The sequence below is a fragment of the Pteronotus mesoamericanus genome, unplaced genomic scaffold (genome assembly GCF_021234165.1).
Source record: "Pteronotus mesoamericanus isolate MK-2021 breed Mesoamerican mustached bat unplaced genomic scaffold, CSHL_Meso_final scaffold_1186, whole genome shotgun sequence".
Taxonomy (NCBI): Eukaryota; Metazoa; Chordata; class Mammalia; order Chiroptera; family Mormoopidae; genus Pteronotus; species Pteronotus mesoamericanus.
In genome coordinates this window covers 5902749-5917500 of record NW_026555302.1, presented here as the reverse complement: position 1 = coordinate 5917500, position 14752 = coordinate 5902749, and the positions used below count along the sequence as shown (strand labels likewise).

The 14752-nt window shown below is 58.2% G+C and overlaps 1 protein-coding gene across 3 annotated transcripts in view; it reads left to right on the top strand.

Annotated features, from left to right (window-relative positions):
* Positions 1 to 14752, top strand: part of CACNA1E (calcium voltage-gated channel subunit alpha1 E) — a 274294-nt gene that overhangs the window by 208116 nt on the left and 51426 nt on the right. For 2 of the 3 annotated variants that reach the window (XM_054587689.1, XM_054587690.1), the window contains exons 18-25: positions 280 to 377; positions 4414 to 4470; positions 5631 to 6290; positions 6663 to 6970; positions 8922 to 9081; positions 10450 to 10579; positions 11176 to 11235; positions 12012 to 12118. In XM_054587689.1, the coding sequence (XP_054443664.1) occupies positions 280 to 377; positions 4414 to 4470; positions 5631 to 6290; positions 6663 to 6970; positions 8922 to 9081; positions 10450 to 10579; positions 11176 to 11235; positions 12012 to 12118 (1580 nt within the window). The remainder of the gene's footprint in view (positions 1 to 279; positions 378 to 4413; positions 4471 to 5630; positions 6291 to 6662; positions 6971 to 8921; positions 9082 to 10449; positions 10580 to 11175; positions 11236 to 12011; positions 12119 to 14752) is intronic. The other variant, XM_054587691.1, reaches the window with a different exon arrangement.

The following is a 14752-nucleotide window of genomic DNA, read 5'->3' as shown; positions in this document are numbered from 1 at the left end:
GGCCAGTGGGAGGCACAGCCTCAGGGTTTTGCTTCCGGTCACAACATCTGACAGGTGCCGTCAGCTCTGGCCTTTGACCTTTGCAGCTGCAACCAGCCCCACAGAAGGCCAGGGCTTGGGCTCCACTTCCACCCAGATAACCTCGCCTCACTCAGCCTCCTTTTGCCGCTTCCCTCGCTCTCCTCATCCCTCCTGGTCTCCAGGACTCCTCAGGAGAGCCAAGGAGTCACCGCTCCCTCACGGGGGTCCCAGGCATAGCCATGTCTTCTTTGTGTCTAGGATGAGCAGGAGGAAGAGGAGGCCTTCAACCAGAAGCACGCGCTGCAGAAGGCCAAGGAGGTCAGCCCGATGTCCGCGCCCAACATGCCCTCCATCGAGTGAGTCAGCAGCACCCCCATGCCCCCCGCGCCTGGCTGACAGGCGGCTCATCAATCCAAGCGCCATTCGGTGTCGGAGGGCTTCCGCTCCGTGTCAGGAAGTGTCCTCTGAATGCAGCAATGAGCAAGACAGCGTCGCTTGGTTCTCGGGGAACTTATTTCAGGGAGCGAGATCGATAATAAACACACACAGAAGTGATAAACTGCTATAAAGTACAGGAAACAGGGCACGAAGGCAGAGGAACCAGCGCTGGGCAGAGTTCTCAGAAGAGATGCCATTTGAGCAGAGACGTAAATGTGTGCAAAGCGTCATGTGACGTTTGAGGGAAGAGCGCTCCCCAACAAGTGGCTGATGTGGAGGGAACGAGGAGGCACGGAATGAGACCAGGTCGGGGCCGTGGGCAGGAGCCCGCTCAGGGGCGCCCCGGAGGCCCAGGGGAAGGGCTTCAGCTTTTATTCTAACCGCAACCCTGGGTGAGCTTCATGTGGAAGGATGGATATGACGAGAGTTATGCTTTAGAAGGTCACTCTGCTTGGTGGAGAATGGAACTTTGGGGCCGAGAGCAGAGGCAGTTGGCTCTTAAAGTTGGTGAATGGTGCCAGAGCAGGGTGGTGACAGTGGAGGAGGTGAGGAGCAATCCCCCCTCAGTCTCTGTTATGGGGGTGACCTGAAGGGGTGAGCTAACAACGGATTAAATGTGATGGCGGCAGATGAATAGAACAAGAGGAACATCTCCCAGGGGCTAAGGTGTGAGGCCTAAGCAACAGGGCAGGTGGCAGCAGTGTGTGTGATACCGGGGACAATGGAAAGCTGAGGCTCATTTGGCAACTTTAAATTTGAGATACTTACAAGATACCCAAGTGGAGATGTTGAATAGACTGTCAGTTCCATGAATCGGAAGCTTAGACGTCGGGGCTAGAAATAAAGATGTCAGGGGAGCCATTTGCACTGGGGTGGTATTTAGGCCGCCGGCGAGGGTAACCCGGCCCAGGGAGGGCCAGCGTGGAGGAGGGATGAGACGAGGCCAGAGGCCCAGAGCCCGCCGGTGCCTTGAGGTCAGGCAGAGGAGAAACCGCCAAGGAGACTGGCGGGGAGCTGCCGGGAGGTGGGAGACGGGACCGGGGAGAGCGGGAGAAGGGCGCCGCTCAGGAAGGAGGGATGCACGGAGGAGGTGAGCACTTCTGAGGGGTCATGTAAGCTGAGGACGGCAAAGGGACGGTCACGTGTGGCACCATGAAAGCTGCAAGTGACCTTTGCATAAGTAGTTTGGCCCCCGGGAACAGAATCCAACTGAGTGGATTAGGGAGCGAGTGGGAGGTGACGAAGTGGTCAGTGGACAGACCCTTTTCAGGGCCCAGCCTGGACCTGTGGTTGCCGGTGGAGCGGGGGCAGCGGGCGTGGGCCCTGCGTGCGGCCGGCCCCCCTGCGTGCTGCTGGAGGGAGGTGTTGGAGGGGAGGCCAAGACGTGCCCGCAGAGCCGTGGGTTCCTGCTGTTGCTGCTGCGCCTGCATGGGCAGTGTGAGGGGCCCTTGGTGTCTAGGGAGAGGGCCTGAGGTCCCCAGGAAGGGGCCCCAGACCCTGTCACCGACTCCCTGAGGATGGTGAGGGAGGAGCCCTCGTTTGGCCTGTGCTCACGTGAAGGGCTCCTGAGCAAGCACCCTCACCTTGGAGGGGCGTCCAGAGTTAACACAGAGCCCCCACCTCTGGCGTGGCCATCACGCTGCCCTCGCCTTTCAGACCTGGGAAGGTCTGCCCTTGGGCCCCTCCGCTGTGAGTGGGAAAGAAAACTACCCCCCCCCCAAAAATGTTGTTAAAAAATGACAGAGAAAAGCAAAATAATTTCTTCCTCTCCAGAATATTCTCTGGCCCTTGAGTAGTTTCTACCCTGCCTTCCCTGAACTCATGAATTTGGGTTAAAAATACGCACACAGGTATCCACGCATGCCACTGGGTAGGACCGGCTGCCACTCAGCAGTGGGCGGTTCTGTTTGTTGAGATGAGGAAGCCGGGGGAAGAGTGGGTTTGGAGCCGTGAGCTGGGAGAGGGAAGGAAGGAGTGAATGGAGTGCTGGTAGGCAGGGGCTGTAGGGGTTGAGCAATGTATCCAGGCACCACGAGGTGGAGGAAGGCGCCGTGACCGTCCAGGGGGGCCAGGACCACGGAGTCAGCGCAGGAGCTACGTCAGGCGTGTGTGCCCCGCTCGGAGGTGTAAGCTAGAATGCGGCTGTCCCTGGAGAAATGGGAAGAGCGTTGTGACAAACCAGAAGGCCTGTATGCTAGTCACAGTTCTGTCACCCATACGCTCTGTGACCTTGGCGCGGGAACTCCTTTGGGTTTCCCCATTTTTGAAGGGGGTGAAATACTACTAACTGGCCTTTCCTGGTCTACCAGGTGACTGTGGGCTGTGTGTGAGGTCACACGTGTGTATGTTGGAGATACGTGGTCGCTTTTCTGTGTGATTTGAGGAATGAAGGTGTATTAATGATCCTGATGGGGTATGAATGTGGATCTTTTCATGTGTGAATGGAGGAGTAAAGAGGAGTTTGAAGCGTGTCTGATTTGTGTGGGAATTATGAGTGGGTCTGTTTTTTGCCTGGTGTGTGCGTGTGTGTACTCGTGTGTGTATGTGCACATGAGTGTGTGCAGGCATGCGTACGCAAGAGAGAATTCTTCGCGTACTTATACTCTTACACATGCCTTGCCTGCAGTGTTGAAGTCATGAGCATTTGCAGTGGGAGAGGAGAATGCGCTGTCTGCAGTCGGCGTGCATGCTGCCTCTCTGGAGCGTGGGCTCCCATTGCTATGTGCTGCCCATGCCTCTTGGCGCTGCCACCCCAGGCGGGCCTGGCTGCATGGCAGCTGTCGAAGCTGAGGGCTGCATGCCGCTGGGAGCTCGCAGCATCCACAGTGATGCCTGCCTCCGTTCCTCGGGGGCTCGTGTGCGTCGCTCCTCTGCCAGACACCCAAGGGGGACGCAGACCCGCTGCCCCAGTGCCGCCAGTCCCACCGAGTATCAGGCTCTTCTGCAGATACGGGACATGGCCGTTGAGCAGTGCTCGTTTGTCTAGCATGTTCTCCAGGGGTGGGTGTCACTTTTACCAGGAAGGGAGCAGCATTTGCCAACCCCTGGGACCAGGCAGGGTCTGTTGGGCCAGACTAGACCTGTCAGCGCAGGAAGCAGGGGCGGGCTCTCTCCACAGGTGTCTGGGGTGTGTTTCCTCCACCTGAGCACTGACCTGAGCTGAGAGTCTTGTTTGTCCAGGAGCCCGGTCTGCCTTTGCAGGTGATGCCCACCCTGCCACTGGGACCCTCCTTTGTGTGTTTGAGAGGGCACAGCAAGTGTGTGTGTGTGTGTGTGTGTGTGTGTGTGTGTGTGTGTGTGTGTGTAAAGAGATTTTCCCTGCACAAGGTCAAGAAGGTTAATACTGGGCTTCAAGACCTCTGGCCAGGGCCGCTGCGTTGCACAAATGCAGGGCTCACATCCTGGATTATGTGGATGGTGGCCATGGAGAGGTGGTCCTGACTTTGGCCGGGGGCTCCTTTTGTGGCTTCAGTGTCATGCATGGCAGAGCATTTGTTCACCGCATGTTTCGTGAGATTGGAGCGACCCGTTGGGACTCACACCCACATGACTATGGCGTGCTATCCTAGAAATGATTGGAGGAAATAGCGCCCTTCATCCAACTCGACAGCACTTCCGAAATAGTTCTCTGAAGGCTGTTTAGGTGGAAGTGTGAGCACCAAGGGGCGTGATGGTTGAGCATCTGAAGCCATCTACTCAGTGAAATGAATTGGATCCTTTGCGTCTCTGCGTGTATGCTTCAAAATCTAGGCCCACGTGTTTGCACATGGCAAGGAATCAAGTCACTCCCTTGGGGAGTCGAAGGAGAGTCCACAGAGGGCAACGGGCATGTGGAGAATGTACGGGTGCATTGGGGGCTCTGTACCTCTCCCCAGAAATCATCAGGTGGCTGTGGGGCTTGTGGTTGTTCCTAGAGGTTGGGGTGCACTGAACCTGTTCGTTTTTCTTTCCCAGAAGAGACAGAAGGAGAAGACACCACATGTCGATGTGGGAGCCACGCAGCAGCCACCTGTATGTGTGGACCGGTTTGCGTGTTTGTGAGTGGTTATGTGTGGGTGCGGGGACACTGTGTCTTTGCTCTTGCTGTGGACAAAGTGGTGCCGGGTGTGCACATCAGTGGTGTGTGCGGGTGTGTTCTGTGCCTGTGGTTTGTGGATGTGCCCCGCTCTACCTTTTGACACGTGCTTGTGTCAGTGTGTCTAAGGTATGTGACCCTGTGCGTTGTTCGCTCATCCGTGTGGCCCGAGTGGGCATGCGTTGGCATGGGTGTCGCTGTCACATGGGCAGTGATGTACAGCCATGCGTGGGCCTCAGTGAGGGTGTGTGGGGGCACATGTGAGTGTCCCCTGCCCGTTTGTAGCTGTGCACGCGCAGGCACATGTGAGTGAAGGAGTGGGTGACTGCCCTTCTGCTGTGTGAGCCCTCCGCTGTGTGTTCTGTGTGTCCCGTTCGCGTGTCCTGCTGCCATGTGAACGCTCCTCTCGGCCCCCAGCCGGACGCTCCGCAGCGGTTTCGAGGACAAGCTCCTGGTGGTCTTTGCACGCAGTCCTCTGGGGTTTTCGTCACCTGCTGTGGAGAGACCCGCAGCACTCTTTATTTTTTGATGCCAAGACATTCTGTAACACGGGCCTGCTTGTCACTGTTGGCCCCCTCGGATGGTAGCTGATCATTGCACTTCTCTGCCCTTGTAGCCCCAGCCGGTAACCGGAGAGGGAAAGGAGAGGGATAGCAGGTGGAAGGAAGGTCGCTGACCTTGAACTAGGGCCAGAGGTGGGCGCAGCCTAGGGAAAAGTTGATGCCCTGAAAGCAAAGGGGGGCAGGGGCGCGGAGACCTGGGGGCCTCTGGGCTTGGGCCCCACAGGCCCTGGGGACCAGGGACTGGGTCCTGGGCTGACCAGACCCACCCCCCAACCCCGCTCCCGCAGCTGCTGCAGAGCAGGGATTCGAATGGGAAGCCCTGCGAACTGGGAGGCACTGGACCAGCCCCCAACTCCTGGGTGGCCTCCTCTGCTCCTTGCGTCTCTCTGTGCTTTCTGTCTGCAGGTCCTGGGCTCTCCCATTTGCCCCTCTCACCATGTGTCCCACGCTTTTCCCATGGCTGCTGAGGGCTACCCTCTTCGGCCTTCAGCTGTCAGGTCTGACCGTGGCCTTCACCCTTTGCCCTTTGCCAGGAGGGAGCGGAGGCGCCGCCACCACATGTCAGTGTGGGAGCAGCGCACCAGCCAGCTGAGGAGGCACATGCAGATGTCCAGCCAGGAGGCCCTCAACAAAGAAGAGGCCCCGCCCATGAACCCGCTCAACCCCCTCAACCCGCTGAGTCCCCTCAACCCGCTCAACGCCCACCCCAGCCTCTACCGGAGAGCCCGGCCCATCGAGGGCCTGGGCCTGGGCCTGGGCCTGGGCCTGGAGAAGTGCGAGGAGGAGCGCATCAGCCGCGGGGGGTCCCTCAAGGGCGACAGCGGGGACCTCTCCAGTGCCCTGGACAACCAGAGGAGCCCCTTGGCCCTGGGCAAACGCGAGCCGCCGTGGCTGGCCAGGCCCTGCCATGGGAACTGTGACCCGACCCAGCAGGAGGCCGGGGGAGGGGAGACTGTGGTGACCTTCGAGGACCGGGCCAGGCACAGGCAGAGCCAGCGGCGCAGCCGGCACCGCCGAGTCAGGACGGAAGGCAAGGAGCCCTCCTCCGCCTCCCAGAGCCGATCTGCCAGCCAGGAACGGAGTCTGGAGGATGGCGTGCCCACCGAGGGGGACAAGGACCGTGAGCCCAGGGGCAGCCATGGCGGCAAGGAGCCCACGATCCAGGAAGAAGAGAGAGGCCAGGACCTGAGAAGGTAAATGAGCCCCAGGAACACCCTGGAGGCACAGGGCACGCTGGTGTCAGCACCTCTGCAGCATAGGCCCCTCAGGGCCTCATTGTGTAAAGTGGAGGTGGTGCCAGTGCACCCTTTACAAGGCATGTGCCAATAGGACGGGCAGGAGGACCTGTCCCCATGAAAACCAGAGTCTGTTGTAGGGCATCTCTTGTCAAGAGTGGGTCGCGGATGGACAGACAGATGGGAACGAGGCAGGGGGCACTTCCCCCGGGCCTCGATTCCTCTCCCCCGCCTGGAGGGGGCCGCAGATGCCTTGCGCTCCCCAGCCCAGCCCCTTGGGCGCCATTCGCCTCGCTCTGTGGTGAAACAGCTTCTCCTCTGACTTGGCAGGACCAACAGTCTGATGGTGCCCAGAGGCTCCGGGCTGGCGGGGGCCCTTGATGAGGCTGACACACCCCTCGTCCTGCCCCAAGCAGAGCTGGAGGCGGGGACGGCGCCAGCGGAGCGGGAGCCTGAGGGCAGCAGCGAGCAGGCCCTGCTGGGGGACGTGCAGCTGGACGTGGGCCGGGGCATCAGCCAGAGCGAGCCCGACCTGTCCTGCGTCACAGCCAACACGGACAAGGCTGCCACTGAGAGCACCAGCGTCACGGTGGCCATCCCCGACGTGGACCCCTTGGTGGACTCGACTGTGGTGCACAGTGAGGGCATAGTCTCTGTCCCCCACCCCCCCCACTCCCGTGCCACCCAGCCTGGGGTGGAGTCGAGGCTCCGCAGGGACCCCCGTAAAGCGGGGAAACCCCACCAGCAGCGTGAAATCATTCTTCAGCTAGTGAAAAATAGCGACAGTTCTATCTCAATTTGCAGAAAAGATACGTTAGAATTTTCTCAGTCTTATGTTTTGCCCATAAAATGCCCTTAAGGCTTTGGCCTGTGGGCCACCGTAGAGTCTTCAGAAAGATCATGTGTGATTTTGTACCCAGATGCACATTCAGTGATTTGGCTTACATTGTATGAATGTTCAATGGCCTTTTCCAGGACTTCCAAGGTCCTCTGCCACCTGGACAAATTAGGGAACCTCCGATGGGGCGTAGGTGGCAGGAGGGCTCGGTGGCCCTGGCCCTGCTCGGCGTGTGGCCTCCGGAAGCCCTCTGTCCCTCTTCTGGCCTCAGTTTGTCATCTATAAAGTGAGGACACTGATGACCTCTCTCCTAATATTTTATGACTCTATTACTCTTATCTACTATTTTTCTCCTCCAAGATTTTCGTCACTTTCTCTCTAGTTCCCTCGGGCACAGATGGTCATCCAGGAGACCCCTTATTCCTGCCCTAACCCCCCATCTCTGCCCTAACCCCACTCCCATTCCCGAGCTAATCCCCCCCTGCTGCCCGTGGTCACTGGTGGTGACCACAGCATTCCATCCTGGCTTTTTTCCTCCCTGCCTTGTGCCACATTTTCCTCTTTTCATGGGACAGTCTTCTCTCCCTGTGTTTCTGTCACACGCTGTTCCATCTCTGTCCCTTCACCTTCTCTGCATCCATGGTGCCAGCACTGCTCAGACCAGTGACATCTCCTGTGTCCAGTGCTCCTGGGGTTGGTGTGGTCAGGCCTGAGGATCCCAGACTCACAGCCTCTTTTGGGGTCTGTCTAGTTCTGTACTCCGATAAATAAGTGTTCTGAACCCTTTTTGATGAGAAAAAACACTAAGAAAGTTTGACCCTCTCTCTCGTCTCATTCTGGGGCCAGCCCGTGGTCTGGGTCATAGGTAAAAGCATGTAATCAGCGAGCTTTTGGATACTAACTTTATGGAAGGTACCAGAAGGGGCAGAACCTCAGAGCTTTACACAAGATTCCAGAGTAGAGTCATTCACTGAACACATCAGTGAGAGAGGGTAACGGGACCCTTTATCCCACTTGTTAGCCTTGACCCGTCACTGAACCCCACTGTGCCTTGCCTGTACAAACAGCGCGTCCCCAAGAGCTCCACTCAGTCTAGGCCTCCTCACCCTCTCAGTCCTGGAATGCAGTCTTGGACCCATATTCTCATGAATATTGCATCCTCATCTCATTACATTAATCATGACTGGAAAAAGCACAGCCAGAAAGGCGGCCGCAAACAGAGGAATGGTTTCTAAAAATCTTCCACTGCAGTGCGATTTCGCTGAAAGGATACGGGATGTTAGATTGGAAACCCATATCCGCTGTACGACCTTAGGATAGGTACTTGACTTCCCTCAGCTTCACTTTTCCCACCTGTCTATTGGGAACAACTCTACATGCCATTCAGGGGGTGCTGATGTGAAAATTCAGTAAGCGAATAAACACAAAGAATTCAGATTTTAGATATAGCTAAACTTTGTGAATTTTACACCAGAAACCAGCCTTCTGTGACCCAGGGAAAGGCGATGAGAGTGAGCGATGCGCACGGCAAAGGCCATCCCACGTGAAGTTAGGGCGCGCGGAGGGCCGAGAGGAGAGCAAGGGCCGAGCCGGGTGTGACTGCCCCACACCCGGGGTTCGCAGGGCGCGCCGCTGGGCGTTCCTGGAGCCCTCCCCGGCCTCCCCGGCCCATCCCTGGTGGGAGGTGAAGGGCTGCATTCTCGCACGAGGTAAGTACAGTTTCTGAGGATGTCGATGTGCTCCTCTTGCAGTTAGCAACAAGACGGACGGCGAGGCCAGTCCCCTGAAGGAGGCAGAGATCAAAGAGGAGGAGGAGGAGGAGGTGGAGAAGAAGAAGCCGAAGAAAGAGAAGCGGGAGGGCAAAGCCATGGTGCCCCACAGCTCCATGTTCATCTTCAGCACCACCAACCCGTAAGGTCCCGCCCGCCCCGCCTCGGGCTCAGGGTAGACAGGCTGGGTTTGGGCTGGGGTCAGGGGGTGGGGAGACAGCGGGACCAGGGTCCAGTCATCTTCCCGACCCTTCCAGCTGGATACGGCCAGACACATGCCGCATCCAGGGTGTGGTGCTGGGTCATGGAACTGAACACCCTCTGAACCCTGCGTCCACCGTCTTGAGAGTTATTTAAAACAAGGAAGCATGGGAAATGTCACGAGGAAAGGACACATCATCTACTCTTTGGTCAGTAGGTGGTGTGGGGGAAAGGGGAGAGAAGGAAATATGCTCAGAATGTGCTACCAGATCGTCCATAGCTGAGAATAGGGAGCCTAGAATGATGAGATCATCCATTGGCCTCTTAAGAGTATTGGTCCCAGCCCTGGCTGAAGTGGCTCAGTGGGTTGGGCAGCATCCCACAAAGCGCAAAGGTCACTGGTTCAATTCCCAGTCAGGCCACATGCCTGGGGTGCGGGTCAGGTCCCCAGTTCGGGGCATCTGAGAGGTAACCAATAGTTGTTTTGCACACCAGTGTTTCCCTCTCTCTCTTCCTCCTCTCCTTTCTCTCTAAAAATAAGTAAAATCTTTAAAAAACAAAACAGTATTAGTCCCACTGCCTAGTCCAGAATCCATGTGGATTTTGAAATGGACATGTTTAGGGACCTGAGATTGGGTGGCAGAGAAGAGTGGGGAAGGTTAGGGTCAGAAAAGATGGAATTTTGAAAGACAGACGTTCTCCTGCCCTTTAACATAGACCAGCTTGTAAGGCTAGGACGGCAAGAAGAAGGTGGCTTTCAATGGCCACGTGGACAGCGTCCAGCCAGGCTCTGGGAAGGAAAGAGCCCGGGCTAAGGACTGTCAGGCCACCGCAGGTTATGGGATATAGTCATCATAATCAGAATACCTGAATCATGAGAACCTGTTGCTGCTTATCAAGAATGTTAGAATAAAGGTCTATTTTTATGTTTATCAGCTCTTGTGATTTGTTTTACCCTGCCCCAGTGTCTATACAGTGAGGGACAGACACTGAGATACCCGGAGGGCACCCCAGGGCAAGTGGATCCTGATGCCGGCTGCTCCCCAGGGCTCTGAAGAGCCCGCAGATAATGTATCTTGGCTTGTGCACTGCAGCCTCTGGCCGATCTGATTACCTTCCCCCTCGGGGGCTTTAAGTCAAGGGTGGTGCCTGAGAAATTAAATTGCTCTCCCCACGGCTTCCTCCGGCCAGGGCCTGGCCGTCTGGCCGAGGCTGCTGTGCAAGGGGCATGGGGGTGGGCAGGCAGGGCAGGCACAGAGGGAAGCCGCCGGCTCCTCGCTCAGCCGTGCGCCCGCCCGCCCGCCCGCAGGGTCCGCAGGGCCTGCCACTACATCGTGAACCTGCGCTACTTCGAGATGTGCATTCTCCTGGTGATCGCGGCCAGCAGCATCGCCTTGGCAGCCGAGGACCCCGTCCTGACCAACTCGGAACGCAACAGAGTGGGTGCACGGGGCCCTTTGCTACCCTCTGTAGTGCCCTGGCACCTCCCCATCCCAGGAGCAGAGGTGGCCCGAGCAACTTCCAGGGGAGTGAGGAAGGAGTGAGAAATCCCTGGAGCCCAGCAGGGCTTGGAAGGGGGTCTGCAGCCACCTGCGGGCTTGGATGTGGGATCTGACATAACACGTGGGTGTGAAGTTAGGGAGTGTAGCCTGGGGACAGGAGGTCCCAAGGGTGCATGTCAGGAGATAGGAAGGGGGTGGGGTGGGTGGAGTGGGTCAGAACTGACAAGGATTCCAGGTCCTGAGCCAGCAAGGGGGCAAAAGGTTTGCGGGGCAGTAGAGACTCAAGAAGGTAAGTTCCGTCCAAGGTGGGGGACGGGCCAGACTGGCCACCAGGATCCATGGCTCCAGCAGGACCCGTGGCTCCTCTTCCCTGCATCCAACCAGCGGTTACAAACCTAAGCTTTTGTTCTGCAGCAGAAATGAGCGGGGCCGGGGTGGGTGGACAGGACCGCACGCCTCCGTGGGCCAGTGCACGAGCGAGGAGGCTGGCGGACACACTTAGCCCCCGCAGCTCCACCCTATGTGTCTTACAGGTGCTGAGGTATTTCGACTATGTTTTCACTGGCGTGTTCACCTTTGAGATGGTTATTAAGGTAAAAAAAGCCTTTTGAGGAAACCTGGGTGGGGTTTGGATGGGTCAGCTGGGCTGCTCCCCGGGCGTAGTGCCCTTTCCCAACGCTGTCACGGACTGGCCACAGGCTGGCCAATGACAGAGCCCCTCCTCTGGCCTCAGATCCTGTGACATCCATGGTGGCCCACGTGAGTGTGTAGATCCATTCAGACTGGGTGGACCCGTGGGTGTGGCCAGAGGAGGAGCCAGGCCCGCTCTCAGAAGGAGTAGGAGTGCAGACAGGCTTGGGGACAGCAGCCGTGACTCGCCGCCACCCCCCACCCTGCTCCGCCCCAATGTGCGCCCTGGTTTGAGCCTGGGCTTGTGCCAAGGCAAAGGGCTAGGCAGGGTCAGGTTCCTGGATTCTGTCCAGCCCCTGCCGCCTTCACTGCCCGCTAGACTGTTCCCCACCACGCGAGCTCCCACATTTCCCTCTCGTGCCCAGCCTAGCTCCTTGGGACTTTTCCCGCCTGTGTGTATGTGGTGATGCGCGGTGCTCTGAGCCACTATTGGACGGAGGAACGTGGCACAGTTCTGGGATGACCGAGCAGCCTAGTTGAACCCTGGTGGCTACGAGAAGGGGCCTCAGGCTTCACCGTTACATGAAAAGAGCCAGCTGTCTGCTCTTCATATCCCCACACGGGGTTGGTTGTGGGGATGATGCAGTGGGGGCGTTGCCATGGGGACCCAGAGCTCGGGGCACACCTGAGCTCACCCATATCTCCTGGTCTCATCGGTGGCTGTTCCCTTCTTCTGCAGATGATAGACCAGGGCTTGATTCTGCAAGACGGGTCCTACTTCAGAGACCTGTGGAACATCCTAGACTTTGTGGTGGTGGTTGGTGCCCTGGTGGCCTTTGCCTTGGCGTAAGTAACTCTCCTTGCTGTTGGATTACCTGCCCTCCCTCCTTTCTGCAGCCCTGGGCGATTGGAGCCTGTCCCCAGGGCTGGCCTGAGAAACGATCCCTGCAGAGAGGTGCCCGGGAATGCCCCCTGGTGGCCCCTGCAGAGTTCCTGCGGGCCCTCAGCTTCCACTCACGTGTCGAGTGACCGCTGGTGAAGGAGGAGCAGGGAGTGCCACTAGGGAGAAGTCAGAGGCCTGGAGTGTTTTCCGTGGGGATGAGTAAGCAAGGGCAGGTGCCCGCCTGCGTGGGCAGGGCCTCCCCAGGCTCAGGGCGGGACCTGACACGCTCTTTCTTTGCTTGATTCTCTCCGACAAAGGAGCAGCTTGAAGGAAATGTGCAGAGGGTAGAGCAGAGGTCGGCCCAGGGAGGTTCTCAGCTCCTGAGCAGGGGACCCCGGAGCCATGTTAGCGTGTTTAACTGCAGGAGGAAGGGCTTTCCCGGCCACCCTGGATAACACTCTTAGGGACACAGTCTTAGACCCTGTGTCTGGGGACAAACCACACTCCTTATCTTTGGGGAATTGTATTTTTTCAAAAGCCAATCCAGCTGCAGCAGGTTTTCAAACACATCCTGACATTCCCTCTGGAGTCCAGCCTCAGGAAGAGCCCACGCAGCCCTCCTCGGTGTCACTGGGAGACGGTCATGTGGTCAGGGCCTTGTCCCTAGGCCAGTGTGAGTGGCAGCCGCTGGCCTCGGTCTGCACCTTGTTCCTCTCCCGGCGCCACGTCACCCCTTTCAGGTGCCACAGTAGGACCCCCTCCAGCCTCTCTGAGGACGAGGTGGAGCCTGGTGTTCTAAGCCGGGCAGGCTTCACGGAGTGAAGGGTCAGAAGGAAGGCTTTCGGGAGCTGCTGTCATTGACGGCAGCGGCCAAAGGGAAGGACCAAAATTCCTCCCCAGGTGCAACCTTCCCACATCAGTGTCAGGAAGGGCTCACCCGTCCCATCTTCTCCCGGCGTGCTGTCAGCCTCCACCTCTGCCAGTGCCGGCAGAGCCGGGCCTGGGGTGAGGGTAAAGAGGGAACGTCCCTCCCATGGCCGAGGGCGGGCAGCGCTGTCTGCAGAGCAAGGGAAGGTGCCGGCTGTGGGAGCCTCCCAGAGCCCGGGAGTGGCCTGGGTCCGTGGCTGCCCCAGCCCTGGAGGCCCCTCCAAAGAAGAGCTGGTGGGGCGTGGGGCTTGTGACCCTCAGCGGGGCTGGCCGTCAGGACAGTTCCATTTCCCTTGTCCCTAACTGCACCCATGAGTTAGCCCTGTGAGAGTCAGGTGTAATCACCTCGCAGAACGCGAAAGCCTCCTGTTGTGGACTGAGCCCGTGCAGCGGAACTGCGACAAAAGCACGGTATTTCTCAGTGGACCCCTCAGGGACTCTCACAGGAAGGTGAAAATACAGGTGGCCGTGGCTCTGGCTCGGTGAGGGGACGCCCTGCGTCTATTCCTCCTCCTCCTCCCCCTCCTCGGAAAGAAGCGCTGAAGGCTGCCTTTGCCCTCAGGAGGCCCACTTTTTTGTTAGACATAAATAATACCCTTAGGTTTTGAAAAGGTCAAGTTCCCATCTCATTTCAACAGTGCATTTGCATGTCTGCCACATTGTTCTTGTCTCTTGCCTCTATCTCAGTAAATAATGTCTCTCCCTCAAAAAAAAAGTGGAGGAGGAGGGAAGTTTAGAGGAAAGGACCCGACCCCTCCTTGCCCCTCCCTGCCAAGAACACTGCAACGGGCGGGGGCGGGGGCGGGGGCGGGAGGGAGGCTGGGGGCTGCGGAGCCAGGCGCACTGGTTTGCATCCCAGCCCTTCTGTGTCCTGAGCAACAGAGCAAGATAGCAACCCTCTTAACCTCCGTTCTCACCTCTGGAGCGGAGGCAGGCTCATGTGAACCGTGCTTAGCACGTGGCAGGCGCAGCGAGTGATTGACAACTGAACCCCCGTCTTTACCTTTCCATCCTCCCATCGCATCATGAATCTGAATAGTGGAGCAAGGTGCTTGTTGACGCATGACGTACGCAGAGAGCTGAAGGTGAACACAGGCTCAGTTTCGAGACTAGGTGGTGACACGTGCGCGCACACCTGTGCCTGCGCGCCTGGTGACCACGCGGGGGGGTTGGTGCCGTGTGGAGGGAGGTGCATGTCACAAGAAGCCTTGCACGCCGGCCCTGTGGCCACAAGCCCAGCTGTCTCCCCTCGGATCCCAAGCAATGGTGATGGACTGAAGGGTTGTCATCTGTCTCGTTCTTTCTCGTCCCTGTGACATGTGGCCAGGGTGGCTGTGGTGCTGGCGGCAGGGGAAGCCTTAACAGCCCCGGGGCCGAAGCCTCTCTGTGGGTCCTCAGACCAGGCACAGATCAGGGAACCCCAGGAACCCCCGGGTCTGGGGCCCACCCGTGTGGGATGGATTCAGAGCTATGATCCCTCACTCGCTTTTACTGATGTCACTTCTTGGACTTTTTCCTTATTTCTCTCCAAAACGCACATGGTACCTGCTCGTTCCTCTCCATCCACTCTCTCCCGCTACCCTCCTTCCCTCGAGCTCGCCACGCACATGTTCTCCCCCTCCCTCCTGCTAACGGGACAGGCCACACTCTCCCTTTCCCTGGGCTTTGTC